Source organism: Notolabrus celidotus, chromosome 14 (genome assembly GCF_009762535.1).
Source record: "Notolabrus celidotus isolate fNotCel1 chromosome 14, fNotCel1.pri, whole genome shotgun sequence".
Lineage (NCBI taxonomy): Eukaryota > Metazoa > Chordata > Actinopteri > Labriformes > Labridae > Notolabrus > Notolabrus celidotus.
The window spans coordinates 20992883-21013286 of record NC_048285.1 but is presented as its reverse complement, the minus strand read 5'-3'; the positions used below and the strand labels follow the sequence as shown (position 1 = coordinate 21013286).

At 38.7% G+C, this 20404-nt stretch overlaps 1 protein-coding gene across 2 annotated transcripts; it reads right to left on the bottom strand.

The window, feature by feature from the left end:
* Positions 1-256: 256 nt before the first annotated feature.
* On the bottom strand, positions 257-17806 carry mfsd1 (major facilitator superfamily domain containing 1). Of its 2 annotated transcripts, none has more exons than XR_004633744.1 (17): positions 17507-17806; positions 17265-17317; positions 15261-15373; positions 15119-15161; positions 14961-15028; positions 14587-14695; positions 14393-14495; positions 13784-13882; positions 13258-13369; positions 9015-9071; positions 8268-8424; positions 8020-8117; positions 7266-7378; positions 7106-7153; positions 6864-6930; positions 1917-4090; positions 257-945 (listed from the first exon to the last, which is right to left on the bottom strand). XR_004633744.1 is itself a non-coding variant. In XM_034700417.1 (17 exons), the coding sequence occupies exons 1-17, from the start codon at positions 17673-17675 to the stop codon at positions 886-888; spliced, it is 1575 nt and encodes a 524-aa protein (XP_034556308.1). In that variant the 5' UTR covers positions 17676-17805; the 3' UTR covers positions 257-885. The 2 variants fall into 2 exon arrangements, 1 of the variants encoding a protein (XP_034556308.1); XM_034700417.1 differs by having other exon boundaries at positions 1917-2022; positions 17507-17805.
* Positions 17807-20404: the final 2598 nt, after the last annotated feature.

The window sequence follows — 20404 nt, the reverse complement described above, 5'->3', positions numbered from 1 at the left end:
CTCTGAGTTTTCAGCATCATTATGGAGGACAAATAGCTGACTGTTACCACATTGAGTAAATCCTCTCCTTTGCTCTCGAGTCAGTGATGGTATGCACCGTGAGGACATCCGAGCGGCTGCAGCAGAGGGTACAAACCAGCATGAGTGATGGAGGAAGGCAGCACTAACAGGCCCCGGTGGTAGAGAGCATCCATCAGTATAAAAGTGACTGTTACCATGATTCAGTGGGCAGTGACAACACTAAAACTGTACAAGCAATCTACAATAACTCATTTTATTGTTTTATATATAAAAAAAGTTGGCAACATTCAACAGGTCATAGAGAGTCCCTAACTTGTGAGTTAATTGTGTTGATCACTATAATGAACTGCAACTTACTGTAACCTTTAAAACATGAGTGCCCAGTAAAATGAAAGGCACTAAATGAAACTGTAAATGCTGAACCTGTTGAAGGCTGTTATTAAAACGCAATGATACTCCCGCTACAGGTGACAAACATTTGAGAGAGTTGGCGCCCTCTACTGTTTGAAAAAGGTAACATTCCTAAAACAGCACCACTAAGCATTGTGTTTACATGGTACAAAAAAAAAAAACTAACAGAGTGGATTCTATAAACAGGTGCAACACCTCAAGTGTGAGAAGAATAGAAAATCAATTTAAACTTGTGCAAAATAACACTCTTTGGTGATAATGAAAAGTTTGAAAACATCCCCAGTTTAACATCCAGAACAATAAACAGCCTTGTAGGTTAAAAATACTCTAAAGGTATAAAGTGCTTGTGCATAAGAGGTCCCTTTGTACGCAACCTCTTTTTTTGTTAGTGCATACTTGTATGGATGCAGTAGAGCTACAGTACTGAAGGTGCAGACAGCTGAATGAAGGGTGTCATTTCAGAACACTCCTGTAGGCCAGTGATGACAGATGGGTGGAACAGTGGTCTGGGAGCTGAGAGCAGAGAGAAGAGAAGATATACAATGAAATGATAATGTGTTGAAATTCACAGTGTAGTAGCAAAATCAACTCTGATCTACCAAATAAGTCATCCCTGCCATTTTTCACAGCTGTCAAAATCAGGGTCTGATGCTCAATGGATAAAGGAAATTCAAAGGCTGGATATAAGGCCATATTTGGAGTTGTTTTTTTCCCCAAACAATGTTTGTATTAGCCTATTAGTGACAGAAAGTCATAAAATACATGAGCATTGTACCACTCCCAAGCTAACGGAAGCGTTTTATAGTTTTTAAAAATCATTTAAAAAGACAGGCATACATTCCTATTGCTAATGATGATAGCTTAAGTTAATGTAAGCTAGAAAACAGTTTAATGTTGTTGCCTTTTGTGCCTTAGCTGTCTTTATACGTTTGCAAATGTTACATTTTTATATCTTATCTGTTACCAACAGTTGTGGCACTATTGCTAATCTCAGCATTCCACCAAATAAGCTAGCAAGATTCATTTTTAGTTAACACACCATCAGCTTGAAATTGGCACCTTTAGCATGGTGTAAAATTATCAAACGGTAACACGGTTAGCAAGGAGGTGGATAAATATTGCCGTTCTGTTTGCTGTTGTTGATGAAATATTAAATGTTTTCTGACTTTAACTATGTCAGTGTCTTTGTAGATTTTCATAATCATCTTTTATTAGTTTTCAACCAAGGATGATTCAAAATGTGTCAAATTCACTATATTTACCAACTTGCCAACCGTGAACAAAATTTTAAAAAATAACACTGTCTGAGCTTGCAACCATAAGTGTGACTGCAGTGAAAAATGGCTGCTGTCAAATTATTGTGAATTGCCTCTACTTTAACCAATCACGGTAGGTGATAATATACAGGCTCAATGAAAATAAAGGGGGTTGTGTTTGAATTGTCTCAAATTACAGGGTGTGCATTTGTGTTTGTGTGTGCATACCTGTGCGCCCAGCCTGGAGAGGTATCTGTTCCGTAAGCCAAAAGCAGACATGGGTGCTAGTCTAGTATGTTCACCCACTGCCAGTTGACTTGGTCGCCTTTTAATCCTGCAGGAATAACAATAATATAGCTGTCTATGATCACTTCTACAGCCAGCTCTAACACGAGTATAATTACTAACATTACCACCAGCACAAGTTGCCAACAACCTGTTTCTGAAAACACAGATTTAACTTGTAACCAAACAAATCTAATGCAGAAAAATAAAGGTACAATGACAGAGAATACAAATGCTTCATGAAAGTGTTTAATTGATTTCTGTTGTACCATGAACAATCGGGTATAAATGGGATTTGGTTGAACAAAAAACAGGCTTTTCAAGTTACTTTCCTTCTGATTTCCCTCTAATTGTGTAGTAGATCTGCAATTACTCAGGAATAATTCTTAAACAGATTAAAACCTTAACATGAACCTCAGTACCCTCAGTAAGCAAAGACTGACTTCACTGCTGTCAGAATACTAAAGTGCAGACGACTGACAATTCAGGAGAGCAGCTTGTATATTTCTGTATCCCACTGAGGTCATGTTTGATGTGCAATAATAACATCTTAATTAAACTCTATTTATAGTCTTCTTAAATGCATCAGGCATTTACATATAGAGTAACTTCACAGCAGATTGAAAAGTGTTTCAAATCTGGTTCACCTCTGACTCTATGTAGCATCACTTATTTGGTCACAAGTGTGCTCTTTAGTAGGCTACCTGTAACCATACTAACTGGGGAAGTCATTGTCCTAGCACACCCTGCTGTTCACTTCATATCGCTAATGCAAATAAAATATTAAACAATGGGAGAAAACAAACCAAGATTCTCAGCAGGTTACCCATTACATAATGTCGACTTATTTGCCTAACTGAGGTAGTGAATGTTCATCATCCACAGTCATCCCTGATGACATCACTGGGAGACAAATCGAATTCCCAGTAACTGGAATGGTGAGAGTTTAACATAGTGCAAGAACATTTTGTCTCATCCTCCAGATAAGGGAAGTAAAAGTTTGGGGCATTGCACACAACGAGTTAATTACCTGAGCTTGATAAACGAGCAAAACGCAGTCTACATAATTAATGTGTGGAAATTAATCTTTAAAAAGGTCACGTTAATAAAACAATTTGTTAAAAGTTGAAAATGTGAATACCATTACACGGGTAAATGCATTCAAAAGTGTAATGCTCTCTTTTCCTTATCTCTATAGTAATTTGCCATTTGATGATGCAACAGAAAATGAATTTTTATGAACTGCAGCCAGTGAAGAGCAGATAAAGGAATTAAGATATAAAAGAATTAAGCAATAAAAACTTAAGGAATAAAAAGCTATGCTCTTTTTGAGATTATTCACCGTGAAAGGTCAATGAGACGTATGATTAAACTGAAAATGAACTTAGTTTGCCTAGGGAGAGTCCAGTAAGTACGGATATGATTGGCAATTACTTATGAGTGCTGATGATATGATCAAAAATGTATTGCTGAGTTGTCTGCAAAACAGCAAGTAACAGTTGACAATATTTTTTAAAAACAAAAAAAAGAAAGGTATAAAAACATTTAAAAACACCCACAGAGTTACTCCTATATACATATAAAACAAGTGAATTAATATAGAAATTCTATATTGGTAATTCCATTAATATGTTATAAAATCAAGCACTTTTTTAAGAAGGATTTAGGCACCTTTTCACAGCAGATCATCCTCTGCTGAATAATTAAAAGGTTAAAATGCTTAAAAAGCATCTTAACTTTCTTTACAACCACACACACACGCCCACACGCACACGCACACACACACACACACACACACACACACACACACACACACACAAAAACCAATAAGTCGAAAGTGAACTTTGGAAGAGATTAAGTCAGCATGAGAAGTCAGACAGTCCTAACTGTTACGTATCATTTGTCAAAGTCCTGAAAAGCTGTTAATTCACGGTCAGTTATGTAAAGACAGGTCCAGACAGTCAGTTCTGGTGGGAAGTGCCACAGATGACGGCACTGGGCGGAGTCAGTAGTGCAGTCCTGCCCCATGGTAGTTGATTGACAGCTGTGGGGAGGACAGTGCAGCAGACTGGCTCTGAAGCCCAGGACGATGTGTGTTCCCTCCTAATCATCATCATCTGGAAAATATCAGTCACAGCAAGGACAAAGATTTTCAGTCTATGTTTTCACACAGCACAAGCCATTTATAACACTGAGCATTTCAAATATACTCTATACACTATTTATCTAATCTGTGTAACAGATAACAGAGTGAAGAAAGAACGGCAGGAACTGGTGCCACCACAAAGAATGAGAACAGAAAGTACCCACTAAGGGAAACTGTGTTGCTTTCCTCTAACACTAAATAAACCAACCACATGTGGTGTGTTATTGACAAGAAAGAGTCAGAATGTAGGACTGAAAATAAAATACATTTACCCATCTGGTCTGCTTATATAGTAACCACTTCCTCCATCGCTTTGAGGAAATACGATTTTCAGCACAGCTAGCTCCAGTGGTGAAATTAAATATTATTTATTTAGGGCTTTGGAAGCTTTGTTTGAAAGAGTATATATATGAAGTATATGAAGTATTTTTTAGTCATTAGCTCATACTTTCAAGTTAGAAGACTATTGTGGGTTTGAGTTTACAGTGGCTTAAATCAGATTTTTTTGTCATTTCAAAACTTTATAATGGCATACTCCAGTCCAGATAAGAAAATACACAGTGCATTAAAGAGTTTCAATATTTCTGAGGAGGGCTGGAGAAGAATACGTCAGGCACCATGGAGCTCACCATGGAGCTGAACATGTTCAACAGTATGGCAGGAATTTTGTTGGAAAAATATGGTACGGTTCTTTATTTACACTACTGCAAGAAATAAATCAGGGAAGTGGTTGTTGTTGTTGGAGGCTTTGTGGGATAAATGATGGCAAACAATACAATATTTTTACCCAGTATTGTGCCTTTTTTTCAGAAAATAAAAAGGGACATTAATAATATCTTTGGAGTTAATATGCCTTTTAGGTGTAATACTATATAAATGGGTCAAATTTGATTTGATGGATGTAATTTGAATTATAATAAACTAGAAGATTTTTTTTTTGGCAGCAAGTTAAAAGCTGTTCCAAGGAATTGTTTGAAATCTGACCCCACTACTATTGATGTCTGATTTGAAATAATATGTGAAATATATATTCCTTCACAGGCTTTGATTCTCCCTCAAAGTTCAAATAAATATTTTCCAGGATCTGGACCATATTAACAGAATATGTTAAACCTTTAAAGACAGATTGTATTTGCCTGAAGGAGTGAAAATATGGTCAATTTCTATTCTCCTGCTCCTGTTAGCTTGCGCCTGATTTTACTTTTACTATCCCATCTACAGTTGTGCTCATAAGTTTACATACCCTGGCAGAATTTATGGTTTCTTGGGTAGTTTCTGCTGTCTTTATGAAATAAAAAGAGTAAACACAGTTGTTAGATAAAAATTTTGCTTCACCCAACCACTAACCATGAGTGAAAAAAAGTTTCTCTTATCATTGATGTTCTCTGAAAAATGGCCAAAAACAAATCGCAAATTCTGCCAGGGTATGTAAACTTATGAGCACAACTTTACATCTTTAAAATTGAATCTTTGGGGGCCCCCGTTTCCCTAGCGGATTATTTGTGCGCCCCATATACAGAGGCTATAGGGTCACAGGTTCGAATCCAGCCTCTATCATTTATTGCATGTTCTCCCCTGCTCTCTACTGCCCACATTTCCTGTCTCTCCTCAGCTGTCCTGTCCATTAAAGGCAAAAATGCCCCAAAATATAACTTAACAAAAAAAAAAAAGGAATCTTCCAGTGTTCTTTGTAGATATTTCAGTCTTAAGTTGACTTCAAAAAACAAAAATTGAAGAGCTAGGTTGGTGAAGAAATGTCAAATATGCTGTTGTTACTGTATATGTTGCATTCTGTTGGAAAGTAGCTCAATGGACTCAATTTAGGTAGGTCAGTGTAGCAGTGAGGCAGGCCATGTGAAATACTGATTGTAAGGAGACATTTTTTCCTCAATGAATAAAGAATAATAACAAAAGATTCTTTACTTTCTGGTGTACGCAGCAGTTTAATCCCGGTTGACCGAAACTATTTAGACAATGAGCTTCCATTAAGCTAACATTATTTTTAATTCCTTTTGTTGTTATCTAGTCAAGCAATGAGTTAAGAATACTATGCGTAGACCTAAAGAGAACAGGACGCTGTCTAATGTCTTCTTTTTGGAATTCTGTGATTGCGACAGGTTTCTTTTCTTAGGTTTCTTTATAACGCTTGCAGTGATAATTAAACACAGTGTACATGAAGGGCTCCGAGCGGTTTTGCTGCAATAACCACTCAAATAAAAACAAAGGTCTAATCAGCAAACACATCAAGGATAATATGACTCTACCTCATTACACTCCTGAACCTTGTCAGCTATTAAAACTAGGAGTTGTGGATCTACAATAAAATGAAGCATAATTCTGCTGGTCTGTATGCTAGTCATGTGGCTGGAGTGTAGAATATGGGATCAAAGAGCATATCCATAAAACATCACTTTAGAGTGGCTTAATGAGGAAAACAACATGATCCGTAGCTGTAATATTAAAATGATGCCCAACTTGCTTTTTGTTTACACCACTGGACGTTCAAAGTTCAAAAATGAAAAAGATGGTAGAATAAAAGATTTAGATAGATGGTTTCAAAAGCTCAGCTGAGGGCACATTCAGAGTAATGAGAACAGGAGCCCTTAACATGTGTTCATGAATGCTGTTACTGCTTGATTACATGAGTGGGTTTTTAAATCATGTTTCTGAGATGCTTGTGTAATTATTGAATGAAGTGGGTGGGAAAAAGCAGTGATGGAGGGTGAAGGGTCAAAGATACTCACTCTGCATCTGGAGTGGCTTCTTTCTGGAGTCTGGCTCTGGCTGCAGCTGACCGGTTCAGATCTCCTCCTGGGGTAAGAGAGGGAGACGGAGAGATTAGGAAGTGGCTCAGTCTGGTTGAAGGAGAGTGGCGTGGTGAAGAGTGGCAGTGAAGTGAAGAGATGCCACATGTGGAAAAGGGAGAAGAGGGGCAGGAACGAAGAGTGAGAAGCAGTGGGATCGCCTCCAGTGTTTTTTTTCTTACCTCTGAGATAATCCACGAAGTACAGCACCACCACCGCTATCAGTGCCACTGCAAGAGGGGAGGAGGGAAATCAATGAGGGACATCACTGATTATGTGCCATAAAAGTATCATACAGGTGTTTAAAAGGCTATAATCTCAAAACAGACTGAGATAACTTACTGCAGATGCAGGTGCAGAAAAACACTTCTAAAACCAGGTATCCTCTGGTGTCAAGGATGGATCCTGCTGCCATGGCAATGAGCGCAAGTCCCAGGTTCTGGATGGACTGCATGCTGGTGGAATTCAGGAGATTGTTACAAGTGTCAATTAAACAGTATTACAAAAGAAGGTGTGATGTTCTGTTGAATATCTGCAGTGCTGTGATTCGGTCATAGAGAGGAGAAGATAATGGCAGTGTGCTGATGTTTGGCACAATATCCCAACTTTAGCCGTTTTTCCAACGCAGGAACTTTACCCCGGAACTAGGGACTTTACCCCTGAACTACGTGCGTTTCGACCAGAGGAACCAGGGTCTAAATTTAGTTCAGGGGTAGATAATCTCCCCCCTGAAAAGCCCCTGCTTGGGGGGTAGTACTTTTCAAAGGTCCTGGGCTTCTGAGGCTTTCTGAAATGTTCGCGAATATGCACTGTCCCTTTAAATCAATGAACGAAACAAACACTGTCTGCTGCATTAACTGACAGTTTTCAGAACACCTGGCTGAGGTGCTGTGATACACACACATACACAGATAAGTCCTGTGATGTTTTACTCTATATATTAGCACTCATGGATTTTTTTCTCATCCAATCATACAATTGGGCACAAACATGCGGTTTTATCCTGATAAATAACAGCAAAAATAATTGATGTGTTAGTGTTTTAACTTAGAACATGTATGAGATAGGGGAAACAGCTGTGTCCACTTCTACATACAAGCCATAGGCTGTCCCCAGCTGATGCTCAGGCACCACAAAGGCCACCATGGGCCACAGAGCGCAGGCCAGTAAGGAGTACGAGACACCCAGGAGGGACTGGAAAACAAAACAAAAACCTGTTAATACTTTGAATATACCATGACACTGCACAAAACTCTTAGCATTAAATCCATGTGATGACTGTTAATCAACATACATTTGTACACCATTGGGTTAGATACTACAAGAGGTGGCAAGGGGCTTTACCATGGCAATCCATGGGTTCCAAAACGTGAAGGCCAGCATCATGTGAGCGGCGAGGGTGGCGATCACTGCAATCATAACCCAAATCACATTTCTCCCTGTCCTGTCAACCATGAAGCCCAAAATTGGAGATGCAGGGGCTGAGATGATGTACACAATACTGAGAAAAATAAAGAATGAAAAGGAGGAATGAGTGTTACAGTTATGTAGCAAAATAGATCAATTAAAGGGACTATTATGTGTTCAATTCCAGCATTGTGCTTTCATTCAAGGACTCCACTTGGGTAGCTCTGGATGACTCACAGTTAAAGAAAATCCTTATTTAAGCTGCTGTATATGGATGTAATCTAATTGCTATCTAGGTTGAATGGCGTGGTTCAAGTTAATCCTTGTGAAACATGAACAAATACACACAGAGATGCTTGTGCTGAAACTGATGCAACTCCTTGAAATTGAAGCCTTGAGTTTTGGTACACATTGCTGTTTAGCTACTGAAACCTCAAAGTGGAAAATAATGCCAAATTGCTGACATGTTGCTGATTCAAAGTTATTTGCTTTCAGTTTTGAAGGGTTTTTAAAGTATTCTAGTATGTGTGCACTTTAGGAAAGCAGAATTAATTTGGTGCATTGGAATAATACAAATGCAACCAAAAAGGAAACGATAAAACCATTAGCAGGAGTAGATTATGCTGGAGTTAGCGCCTCAAGGTGGATGGGCTTTTATGCTCCTCTGCACCTGGTCTAAGTTACCTGTTGACAGCTCTGGCCTCAGCTGGAGAGAAGTTGAATTTTTCAATGAAGAACACCCTGTAAAAAAAACAACACAAAATCATGAGCTCACACACTTAGTGCTCTTTGCTTTTTCATGCATGTTACCACAAAAGGAGACTCGACACCAAGTGGAGTCTTGGAGCAGGTAGCTGTCAGCCCTCCATACGTTGTTTTTCTGCCTTATTTGCATAACAATGTTCCTCGTGAGCACAGGCCCTCTGTGGAACAACATGTCAGTTGCTAAGTGATTTGAGAGTGCCTTTCAATGAGGGGAAATGCAGGTTGTGATTGCTTCAATTGTTTTCTTTCGCTGCAAATCCATCTGTCTAACCGCTTTCCTTTCCTGACTCCATTTGTTTACTGTTAGTTTGCAGTGTGGAATGTTTTCTCAGACGCAGGCACTGTACCAGATCAACTCAAGACCACATGTTTACCTTAATAGGATCTTATTTGGAGAGTGTACTATTATTTTGTTGTTAATGATGAAGATGTTTTTTAAAAGGCTCTAGGCTACATATATGTTGGCCAGAAAGACTATTAGAATGTTATAACTATGTTATAGAGCAATATTAGTGTAAAAAATACACTTATATTGAGAAAGAAAAACAATGACACATTTTAGTGATTGAGCAAACACAACCATCTTGTGTCTGTAAACCTGTTCATATTTTATGATTACACTTTAGACATTAGCTGTGTCTTGTGTTAATCTGTATGACTGTATCTGTAACGGGTACAGTAATTTGCACTGTGAGGTCAATGACTACAGCCAGGTCTTTTTCATTCAGCTTCCATTCCTCTGTGGCCTTCAGTAAAACTTGTCTCTAGTCTCGCTAGTTGTTACACTAAGAATACATTTCCAGCTTGTTGTCAATAAAATGGGCAGTAACTGTCACGTTGGACTCTGTGGCTCATAAAGTCCACCCATCACATGGGAGTGGAGCGCATCCTCCACCTTTCCTCTCATCCCAGCATAAACAGCTGGAATGACTTCTTCTCTTTTCTTCTCTTTGGTTTTGAAAGTGACTTGCACATCGCTTTTAGCTTATTGTTCCCCTCTTTCCAACATCCCACTATCTTCTTCCATTATTATCCTGCTGTTAGCTTCTTCTTCGGCCAATTAACTGCTGTTCATGTCCCCCTCTATCACATAATCTGCACCCCCGTGTGGAGCCATGGAATAGGAAATGGAATGGTTAATGGACTCTCTCAAGTGTTCTGACCACTTAAAGTGCTTTTAACACAACAAGTCACATTCACCCATCACACCACATTCAAACACTAATAGCAGAGGCCACTGTGTAAAGTGTCCATGAGTATCCTATGGTAAGTTATGGTATATAATCCTGTTGTGTTGCCTTGTATCAAGCGGTCTCTGGAGCAATGCATGTGCACTTGATAATATTTAATAAACTCTTCTTCCACAGGAACCACCTTCAAAACAAAATAGCTGTTCTTGTTTACTTAAACTCACACTGACATGTAAAATATAATTAAGTTCAAAATTATGTTGGGGCGCTGTTGGCGTAGTGGTTTAAGGGTGTGCCCCATGTATAGTTGCTATAGCATCATTGCTGCGGTCACTAGGCCTGACTGCTGGCCTAAATCCTTTTCTTCTTGTCATCTAGGAATGCGCATGTACTATTCGATATCCTAACCATACACTGATGATTCGAATACCCCATTGCATTAGGAGAGAGCCCAATTTCACGAGTGTGCAAAGTTGTTGTAGATATGCTAGTTATGTAGGATATATGTATGGATTACGGATGTGAATTTTAAGTATTCTCTGTGATCAATCTTTGGAAATGTTAACGATAAATTATTGATTAATCAATAAAAAATTGACAAAACACTGAGTTTTCTTACGTCAAAAACAATGCCAAACACATTGTTTTACCCCTTAATTATATATTCCACAGTAACAGAACGCATACAACTGACAGTAGGGGAGAACGGGGTTGGTTGTCACACGGGTTGGTTGGCACACTCGTTATATCTCGCCACCAGAGGGCGCTGTCTCTCAAATTGTGGCATGGAAATTTCCAGAATTAGGATCAGACCTCACCTACATAGTCTTCTCTGGAGTAAGACAGCTGAACTTGAGGTGAGAGGACTTTTTGTGTTTTTCATGTCAAATTGTAAATATTCAGCTCCTCAATATTTTTCTTCTAGGCTTTTAAACGATGGGTTTATAACAAAACAAGTGTTACCCTTACAAAGTGTGAGGGGAAAGCTATAGTTTAGATTTTTATTAGCTAGCTAAATAGTTGTTAGACGGTTGTTAGCCTTGATGCTAGCAAAAAATTCCAGTTAGGCTTGGTCGTCACATTCTCTTTGGGGTTGGTTGTCACATGTAACAACCAACCCCTATGTTGGCAAAATCATGAATGGTGAAATGAGTTGGAGTGTGCAGACCCTACAATTGCCATCACTGTAACTCAGACAGTGACTGCATTTAGCCTAGTTGAGTCGGCCATTATTGTTAGGCCTGTTTGTTTAGTTCTTTATGTTGTTATATAGGCTGGCCTAAAGATGTGTTTCCTGTTCATGTTCCTTGCTCATTTTATGTTAAAATGCATTAAGTTATGTAGGCCTATCACTTGTCAGTGCAATTAAACTTTCAAATTTAGTTCTGCCTTCTTGCCTTTTTTAAAAAGATTTTTCCCATTGAAATACCATTGTGACAACTAACCCCATAGTGTGTGACACAACTAACCCCATAGTGTGTGACAACCATCCCCGTGATGGGGTTGGTTGTCACAATGTGTCAGAGTGTCTTTGATAGTTAATTGCCTCTTTGTTACAATGAGTTGGAAAATGAGAGGGATACACATTCCAAGCCAACACCTTAAGCTTCAATTTAATGTAGGAATGACTATTGAAAGATGTTTTGATGATGAGCAATCATATGAGCAACATAATGCAGTCTTTTGCAACACCACTAATATCCTAACTAGGGATGACCACAATTAATCGATTATCGATTAATTGATTGTTAAGAAATTACTCGAAACACACATTTTTGTTATCAATTTTTCCGTCACGTGAAACAAACATCATGTGGTCTCATATTACACTCATCTATCAGGGAGGTGTTTTAAGTTTAAAGCATGTTTGGATGTGATTCAGTTGTTAAAGGTGTTGCGCACAGCGGAGATGCTCTGCTGGCGGCTGCGGCTGCGTGTCAGGTCTCCCCGTGCGCTTTTTTAAAAGAGGATCAATAAAAAACTGCTGCCAACAACAACACAGACACGAAGGTTCACAACTATAAACTGGACATTTCCCACTTTTGGATACGAAGGCAACAGACAGGTGGGAAATTCAGGTACACTATGTTTGCAGACCAGCAACATCAGATCCGTCTGAGCTTTTCTGCAGCTGGACTGATAGTGACCTGGTTGCGCTCCCGGCTGACACCTGATCAAATACACATGTTTATTTTTCTCAATAAGAACGAGTAGACAGAAAACTGGACACTGCGAGTCTGAAGTAATTTTCTGTTAGTAGTCTCAGCCTTCACTTTATAAGACTATGTCCGCGTAGAATATTTTAATGAGCCTGATCGTTGATATTCTGCATGTCAAACATGTACCCGTATTCAATCCCGTCAATGATATGCATTTTGTTGCTATAGAAAATATAATTTAGGGGGAAAACAACGTATTTGGCCTTCTTTTTTGACGTAAGAATAATAATGGGTTTTTTTTAATCAATAAATCGATAATTGATCGTTAATATTTCCAAAGATCTATCACGGAAAAATGAAATAGACATAACAGGGTGTTTCTAAAGCGAGATGTCAATCATCTGATCTGACACCTACCCCCTCAGAGTGGTTTAAGGCATTAAAAACGACAACAGAGAAGCTATCAGTGTTGTTGTGGATGGTCTTGTTTGCTTTTGAGGGTCATAACGAGGCATCAGTATCAGTTTCAGTCTGTTTCTCAACCACTTAAAAACTCCTCATAGTGCCTTTAAAATGTACATCCAAAATGGATTCATTGAAATAAGACTACATGCTTAAATAGATTGAATAGACTGTACTGAAATGTACAGTATAACCACACAAGGAGGTGAATAAGTCTTTATTATAGTAAAATAGGTTAATTAAATAAAATTAATATCCTGCATTTTGAGATCCACTGATATAAGGGCATGCTAAAAGTGTAAGAGAGGATGAATGCTTTAGTGTAAGAAAAGGCAATGTTGCAATACTCACTGTCCAAGCCCAATGAAGGGAAAAATAGCAACATAGTATCCCACACAAATGATGAAGATGAGCCACAGGGGGAAGGGGAAGTCTTTCACGTCTGTTAGCTTGATCACTTCCCCTAATATGCAAGTTAAGAACACAAAGGCAGATCAGCTGGAGAACATAAGATAAGATAAGATATTAAAATGTTTCAGTAGTGACAGGTTGACATGTTGTGATTATGGTTGGTAATGACAGATTAAGCAATAGATGGTAGGTAATGACAGATTAAGCAATAAATAAATAAATATGGGTATGTAATATGACATATATGTATAACATATAAAATTATGTGCGTTGAACAAAGCACATGAGAAAAACAATCTGTGATTACAAATAAGGGGAAGTGCTGCAGCCAGAAAATTGCATAGGTAGAGATAAGAACCAAAACAAAACGTGGAAGCTGTCCTCCACACACTGACTGTGACTCAAGTAGTTATTGACGGATGAGGCCAAAGAGGAAAAAACAAAAGATAAAGAAAGCATACATTACCTGTTTTTCCTTGTTCCTTATTGAGGATCCTCTCTGCTCTTCTGTCCAGGAATCCCAAAACCAAGGCGCACGTGAGTGAAAACAGGCAGGTTACAGAAGCTGAGGAGAGTAAAAAGAAAAAGGATACAACGTATGAAAGAGACAGAAAGGGACATAAGAAAGTGAAGGTTCTGGTTTTACTTTTGTGGTGAGATAATTAAACAGTTTAAAATTACCATTCCTACTGATTGATTTTACTGTCACATGGCTTTATCTGTAATGGTCAGACTGAAGATAAACAAGCGGTCGCAGTCAAGACAGACTGTAAAAGGAGACATGACTGTAAAAGGAGACATAACTGCCAGGGCTGTAAAAGTGGAAGCACTTTAAGCTCACTAAAGAAAAATTATAAGAAGTGATGCCGTTCTATCTCATGTGACTCATCCGTAACAGGGAGACGCACTTTTAGTTCTCTATATCACTTCTTCTCTCTGTCTATACTGGCTGTGTTATCCGAGATCAGCAGTTACAGAGGAAACTGAAAGGATATCTTAAAGATAGAAATAGAGACAATGTAACCTGAGTCTAAGTGTATAAAATGTGTCTATTTCTATAAAGGGAAATAGTTACCTATCATGAGTGATGCTCCTAGTGTGGTGTATCCAGGAGCACCAACAAGGGTTGCAACTTTGCTGTACACCCAGCCCATGATGTTCATGTTTACTGTGCTGCCCTTAAAACGAGTTGGGAGGAGGGTGAATGAACTGGATCACTGATATTTTTTTCACTTCATTCATTACAACATGTCTTGTTGGAAGTCTTACCACTCGAGCCATGCTCAGCTGAAGGCCGAACACCAGGTTGAGCTCCTTCCCTTTGAACCAGTTGACTGCATACGTGTTCTGCGCCACAGCCAAGGACTCTCCTCCGATACTACCAAGGAAAAGAAAAACACTTAAACCTAGCAAAGTCGACTACTTCCTTTTGGCATTGGAAGAATCACAGCCAGTTATTTGTTGACACAATAGGCTGGTTATTGGACTTTTAAAGCACACTTTCTATAGTAAAGTTTTGAAGACAGTCCTGGACAAAGATCTAGGATTGGTGCCACTATGAAACGTGCATACATGTGTCAGCTAGGGGAATATGCACAATTAAGATCATGTTCCAAAAATGAAAAGCTTTTAAAAATAGTCACCCGAATATGAAACGTCCAACTTCCATGAGCCAGAAACGATTCACCAAGGCTCCAGTAGCAAACACGATCTGTGCAGAGTGGAGTTACAAGGTTTTTTGTAAGACCTTTTATTTCCCAGAAGAGATGCCAACTTTGGTTATCATATCATCTAAACCTACCTGACCAGCACAGACAAAGAGGGAGAAGATGACAGTTCCCAACCTGTGAAAAAAAGAATAATAAAAGACAATAATGAGCATGATGTCAAGCAAAACAGCGGTTTTATTTTCACTAATTATTTTGATGTGTTGGTGTTTGTACCTGATACCAAAAACCCTGTCAATCATGAATCCCCCAAAGAAGCAGAGAACCACATTGGGCCATGAGTACCAGGCATACAGCTGCATGAACTTTGCAGTGTTCAGGTTCAGATCCTGGTGCAGACAGGGAGGAAGCAAATCAGACTCTTCACTATATGTGAATCAGGATGTTATATATCTTTCTTTCTTTCTTTCTTTCTTTCTTTAACCAGGTAAGAGACTCATTGAGATTTAAAACCTCTTTTTCAAGAGTGACCTGGCCAAGACGGCAGCACAAGGTTACAACACACAAGCACACAAAACAACACAAATAGAATACGGTCACAGTTTCACATGGTTACATGATCACACAGTGCAATCACAAGATCCAATGGTGCACGTTTCTCTCTCTTTTATGAGTGACTTGAACTCCCCCAGGGTTACAAGATGTGTCAGTTTGAAGTCCTTCTGCACATCATTCCATGTAAACTGGGCTGAAATTTAAAAGCCTTTTTGCCCAGTTCAGTTCTGACTCTCGGGACCTGCGACTGTATGATGTCCTGAGAGTGCAGGTCATATCGGCTGAGGTTTCTACACATGTGTACTAGGGATGCACTATACTTTTTAGGTCCTGATACCAATATCGATACCTGGGCTTTGGTATCTGCCGATACAGATACTAGCCGATCCGATCCTGTTATTGATTTAACAATCTCTATTCCTTAGTGTGAGGATAGAATCATGTTTTGGCAACTTCAGGCTTTTCTGACTTGATGGTGAACTGTAGCTGGGTTCTAAGTGCTAAACCAGAGGGTGGAATCCCTTAATTTCAAGGATCCGGAACAATTAAATCCAATAACCTGTCCGCCTTTGCACACTTTGAATCCATTAATAGAAGGTTTCTTGCTTCTTTGCAGTAGGCTACAGCTGACGTAAACTTCTTCCTTTGGGCTATTTTTTGCAAGTTTCCGGCGGAGCTGTTATGGATATGGATCGGCACTATATATCGGCCCTTTGTCACCGATATCTGATCTAGCTTTTTCAGTCCGATCTAGCCGATATCCGATACCAGGATCGGATCGGTGCATCCCTAATGTGTACACACAAATATGTAGGGAGAAGACCAAGAATAGATTTATAAATAAAAATCAGCCAGTGAGAGAGTCTACAACCGGACAAAGACGGACAGTGTGCGACAGCGTATAAGGAACAGTGATGTACATGATAGCTGCAACCGGTAATAAAATGCAAAGCACAGTGATACACAGTATCTAATTTCTTTAAAAACTGATCAGGAGCATTCATAAAAAGCAGCTCTCCATAGTCCAACAAGGGTAAAAAAAAGTTGTGATCAGATGTTTTCTGACTTTCAGTGAAAAACATGATTTATTTCTAAAAAAAAGAAGCCCAATTTCAGCTTCAATTTTGAAACAAGTTTATCAATGTGTAGTTTAAAAGACAGGTTCTCATCAAGCAAAATGCCTAAGTATTTATAAGATGTGACCATTTCCACCATATGTGTTAAATGCCGTTCAGCAGCGTAGGAGCACACTGTAGTATGTCTGATTTAGTTGTTGTCACTGCCAAATGTCTGAAGTGTACCTCTGTGCTTTTGAATTACTTTAGGTCATTGTTGGACGTGCAGTATTGTAACTGCTCTTCTTTCTTCTAGTTTTCTTTTTTCTTATGTTGTTGCTCCTATTTTGTTTTGTTTTTGTAGTGTCTTGTAAGTCCATATGGGCTGGGCACCTTAAGGTGCACGACACGATGAATAATAAATAAACTAAACTAAACTAAAACTAAACTATATAGAGTGTGGAGTTCAAATAAAGCTGTCTAATAATAGCACTTATTGGAAGGTCTATTGTGCAGATTTCTCAATGCAAGGGAGCCTCTCTGAATGCAGAGGTCATATCTGTCTATGTGAAAACATGCTGTAATTTATCAGGTAATGTGTCTCAGCCAGGGGATTGAATTATGATACTTATTATGGTGTACGTTTTCACATTTGCAAGGCACGAGTTACCTGTATGACTTGAGTTTGAAGAGCAGCCGGGTTGTCATAACAGAAGTAGCTTCCTGGAAAAGAATAACTCAATTAACAGACCGCAAACACAAAGAAATGTCTTCATTTACAATCCACAAGAGGAAACAACAGCGTGAGCTTACAAACAAATACTCATGTTGTCTGATAAACGTACTCCCAAATCACTGACGGTGTCATTCGAGATGCTTAGGGAAGTTAATGATGTGATTTTTAAAGCTCACCAAATCCCAGGAAGCACATGAATACCAGCACAACCACTCGGTGCAGTAGGTGGCTGGGGTCGCAGATAGCGGGTAAGGGTCTGCCGGGTCCTCCGGCTGTCTGTCTGCCGGGGAGCGGCACGTCGTCCCCATCTTCCAGCAGGTTCTGCCGCTCCTCGAAGTCCGCCATGTTCGTTTGTTTGGGATATGCGGGAGGAAAGTTTACGGCAGCGAGGAAGACGTAGTTGCATCACATGACCCGGCAGGCTTGTCACGTGGAGTTAGCCCGCCTTGCTTGCAGCAGCTTTGGCTTGAAGTGAAGCCAGTGCCCGTCTCGGCGCGTGCCTCGGAAATGTATTTCGCAAGAGCGCGCGCGAGAAGATACCTTTTTTTCAGAGTAAAAAAGAAAAAAATGTCTTCGTTTGTAGTATTTATTTTAGAAAACTCTTTCTTAATGGATTTCAGACGAATTAATACACTTCAACTCCTCAACCAGGGTAATTTTGCATTTAAAAAAAAAATCAATACTATTATGCATACATACGAAAGAGAGTTAGGGCCCCTGGAAAAAATGTTTTTTATTATTATTATTATTATTGTTCTGAGAAAAAAGAATTCTGCCTTTTTTTTTAATCAGAATTCTGTTTTTTTTTTCAGAATTCTGACTTTAATCTCAGAATTCTGACTTTTTTTCTAAGAATTCTGACTTCAATCTCAGAATTCTGACTTTTTTTCTAAGAATTCTGACTTTAATCTCAGAATTCTGACCTTTTTTTAATCAGAATTCTGACTTTAATCTCAGAATTCCGACTTTAATCTCAGAATTCTGACTTTTTAAAATCAAAATTCTAACTTTTTTTTATCAGAACTCTGACTCTAATCTCAGAATTCTGTTTTTTTTCTCGGAATAATAACAATAAAAAAATATATATTGCCCTTTCTTTTTTTTTTTTTTAAAGTGGCCCTCATCCTCTTCCGTACATACACATGGAGACATTGTTATTGTTTATAATTGTACGTCATAAAAAAAAAAGTAGATATAACTTTATTTTTAATTATACAAATGACGTATGTTTGGATGCCCATTACTTCCGGTTTTCAATTTAATTGGCGAGCTCTTATCAATGTGATGGAATGTGTAGAAGTCTTTTATATTTCAGTATTTTATAAAGTCTATAGCAAATGTACTCAAAACTTCTTCATCAAAAGTTTCTAGTGTATGAATATCTATAAGTGCTGAAACTATAAATGAAAAAAAAACAAGTGCTAACCATGCTGATGCACTGTGTTACTTTTGTTTTAGGTTGGAAACAGGGGGGTCATATAGGCCTGTGTCAGCATCACAGATAACAGCTTATTCCACAAGTGAGGATGCTAACTGCTGTTTACTGGAGGGTTAAACAACAAAGTGAAGATAAGACAACAAGGAATACATACAGAGTCTGGACCATCTGATTTATCAGCATTAAAACCATAGGTAAGTGTCTTTATTTGTTACATGTTTATATATTATTGGCAAGAGGTATTAATTGTGTTTGCCTTGTATAATTAGTAATGTCCACTGAGATAAACATGGGTTGATCTTGTTTTTCTGTTTTGATATAATTTATTGTTGCTTATTTTGTCAAAATGGCTTTTTTAATGACTAATTGCAGAATACACACTTGTTTATTTCTCAAAGACATAACAGTATGGTTATGCTGCTTCAGCTTGGATCTCTTTCTTAATTGTTTTTTCTTGTTGCCTAGTTACCTGAGTACAGTAATTAATCGAGGGCATGCTTTAATGTTACCTTGCATGATAGGTGTGTTTACTTTGATACTTTGGGACATAAAATATCATATTAACTCACTTGCAAACTTTGTTTTGGCACTTGAATTGTATTGAACAGAGTCTCTATCAGTCTTGACAATTTCAGTGCTGTTTTTGCTAGCTTGTTCTCCCTCTAGTGGCCATAAGTGGTTATTGCCGTTTTCAAGTAGGAACCAGACTTGCTTCTCTTTTTATCTAAATGTTAAAGATGAGGTAAGTTTTTTTTTAACTGTGTGTTTATGAGCCCTTGCTCAGTTTGTGGGTTGAGTTCAATAAACATGTATGTAGCCTACTGTATGCCTAAGCAGAGTGAGATATGCGTGTTGGCTTAGACTTTTCACGTTTTAACAATATCTCTTAATGGCTTTTGGACCTAAAGCTTAAGTCTAAGCTCCAATAAGCTGCTTTAAAGCCTTTTCTGTGGACTGTTTTTACATGCCACTGTTACTTAATCTCTGCTGAATGGCATCATTAACATGTAGACTCGTCAGGTTTCTATGATATGCAAGCTGCACCACCTTGTTTCATAAACCCTTTACACACATCAGCCTACATGAAACTGTCAGTCCCCTCCTCTGCCTGGCCCCTATTTATCCAGCTTTTCTGTCTCTGTAACTTGTGTCTGCGCATATACTGCTCGGTAACACTATCTCCAGGGTTTATTTAATTTCCATGAATGTCATTTGGAATTTCATATAATTCACCACTGCAGGGTCATCTGTCAGAGGATTTAATCTGAGGGTGACGAACAGTCTTTCCCCCGGCTGCAGTAGCCGCTCAGACCAATGTGAAGCTCATTAATTTCCTGCCCAAATATCAGCCTCTGTCATAGCAGACAGAGGGTGGGATGGAGAAAGATCATATTTCATTATTACATTAATCAGAGCCACATGCAGACGCGACTGTAAATCAGGTGGGAGGTGGCATTAATCCTGCAGAGGCAGTTTGTGAGTGTCCTGAAACCTGTCTTCGAGCTGTTGCAATGTTGGAAAAAGTCAATTCATTCCAGTTTTATGTGTTTTCTTCTTCCACTTGTTCAATTCAAACATTAATGAGGCAATAAAGTGACTGCAATATTGTGAAAGGCTTCTTGCAAATGCTGGGAGG

Excerpts from the sequence above, each read along its gene's own strand:
- mfsd1 (XM_034700417.1), bottom strand. The coding sequence starts at position 17,675 with ATGGCGGACTTCGAGGAGCGGCAGAACCTGCTGGAAGATGGGGACGAC. Across the intron at positions 17,318-17,506 it reads CATGTGCTTCCTGGGATTTG|GAAGCTACTTCTGTTATGAC; the intron begins GTGAGCTTTAAA and ends ATTCTTTTCCAG. Across the intron at positions 13,883-14,392 it reads AGGAGCATCACTCATGATAG|CTTCTGTAACCTGCCTGTTT; the intron begins GTAACTATTTCC and ends TACTCTCCTCAG.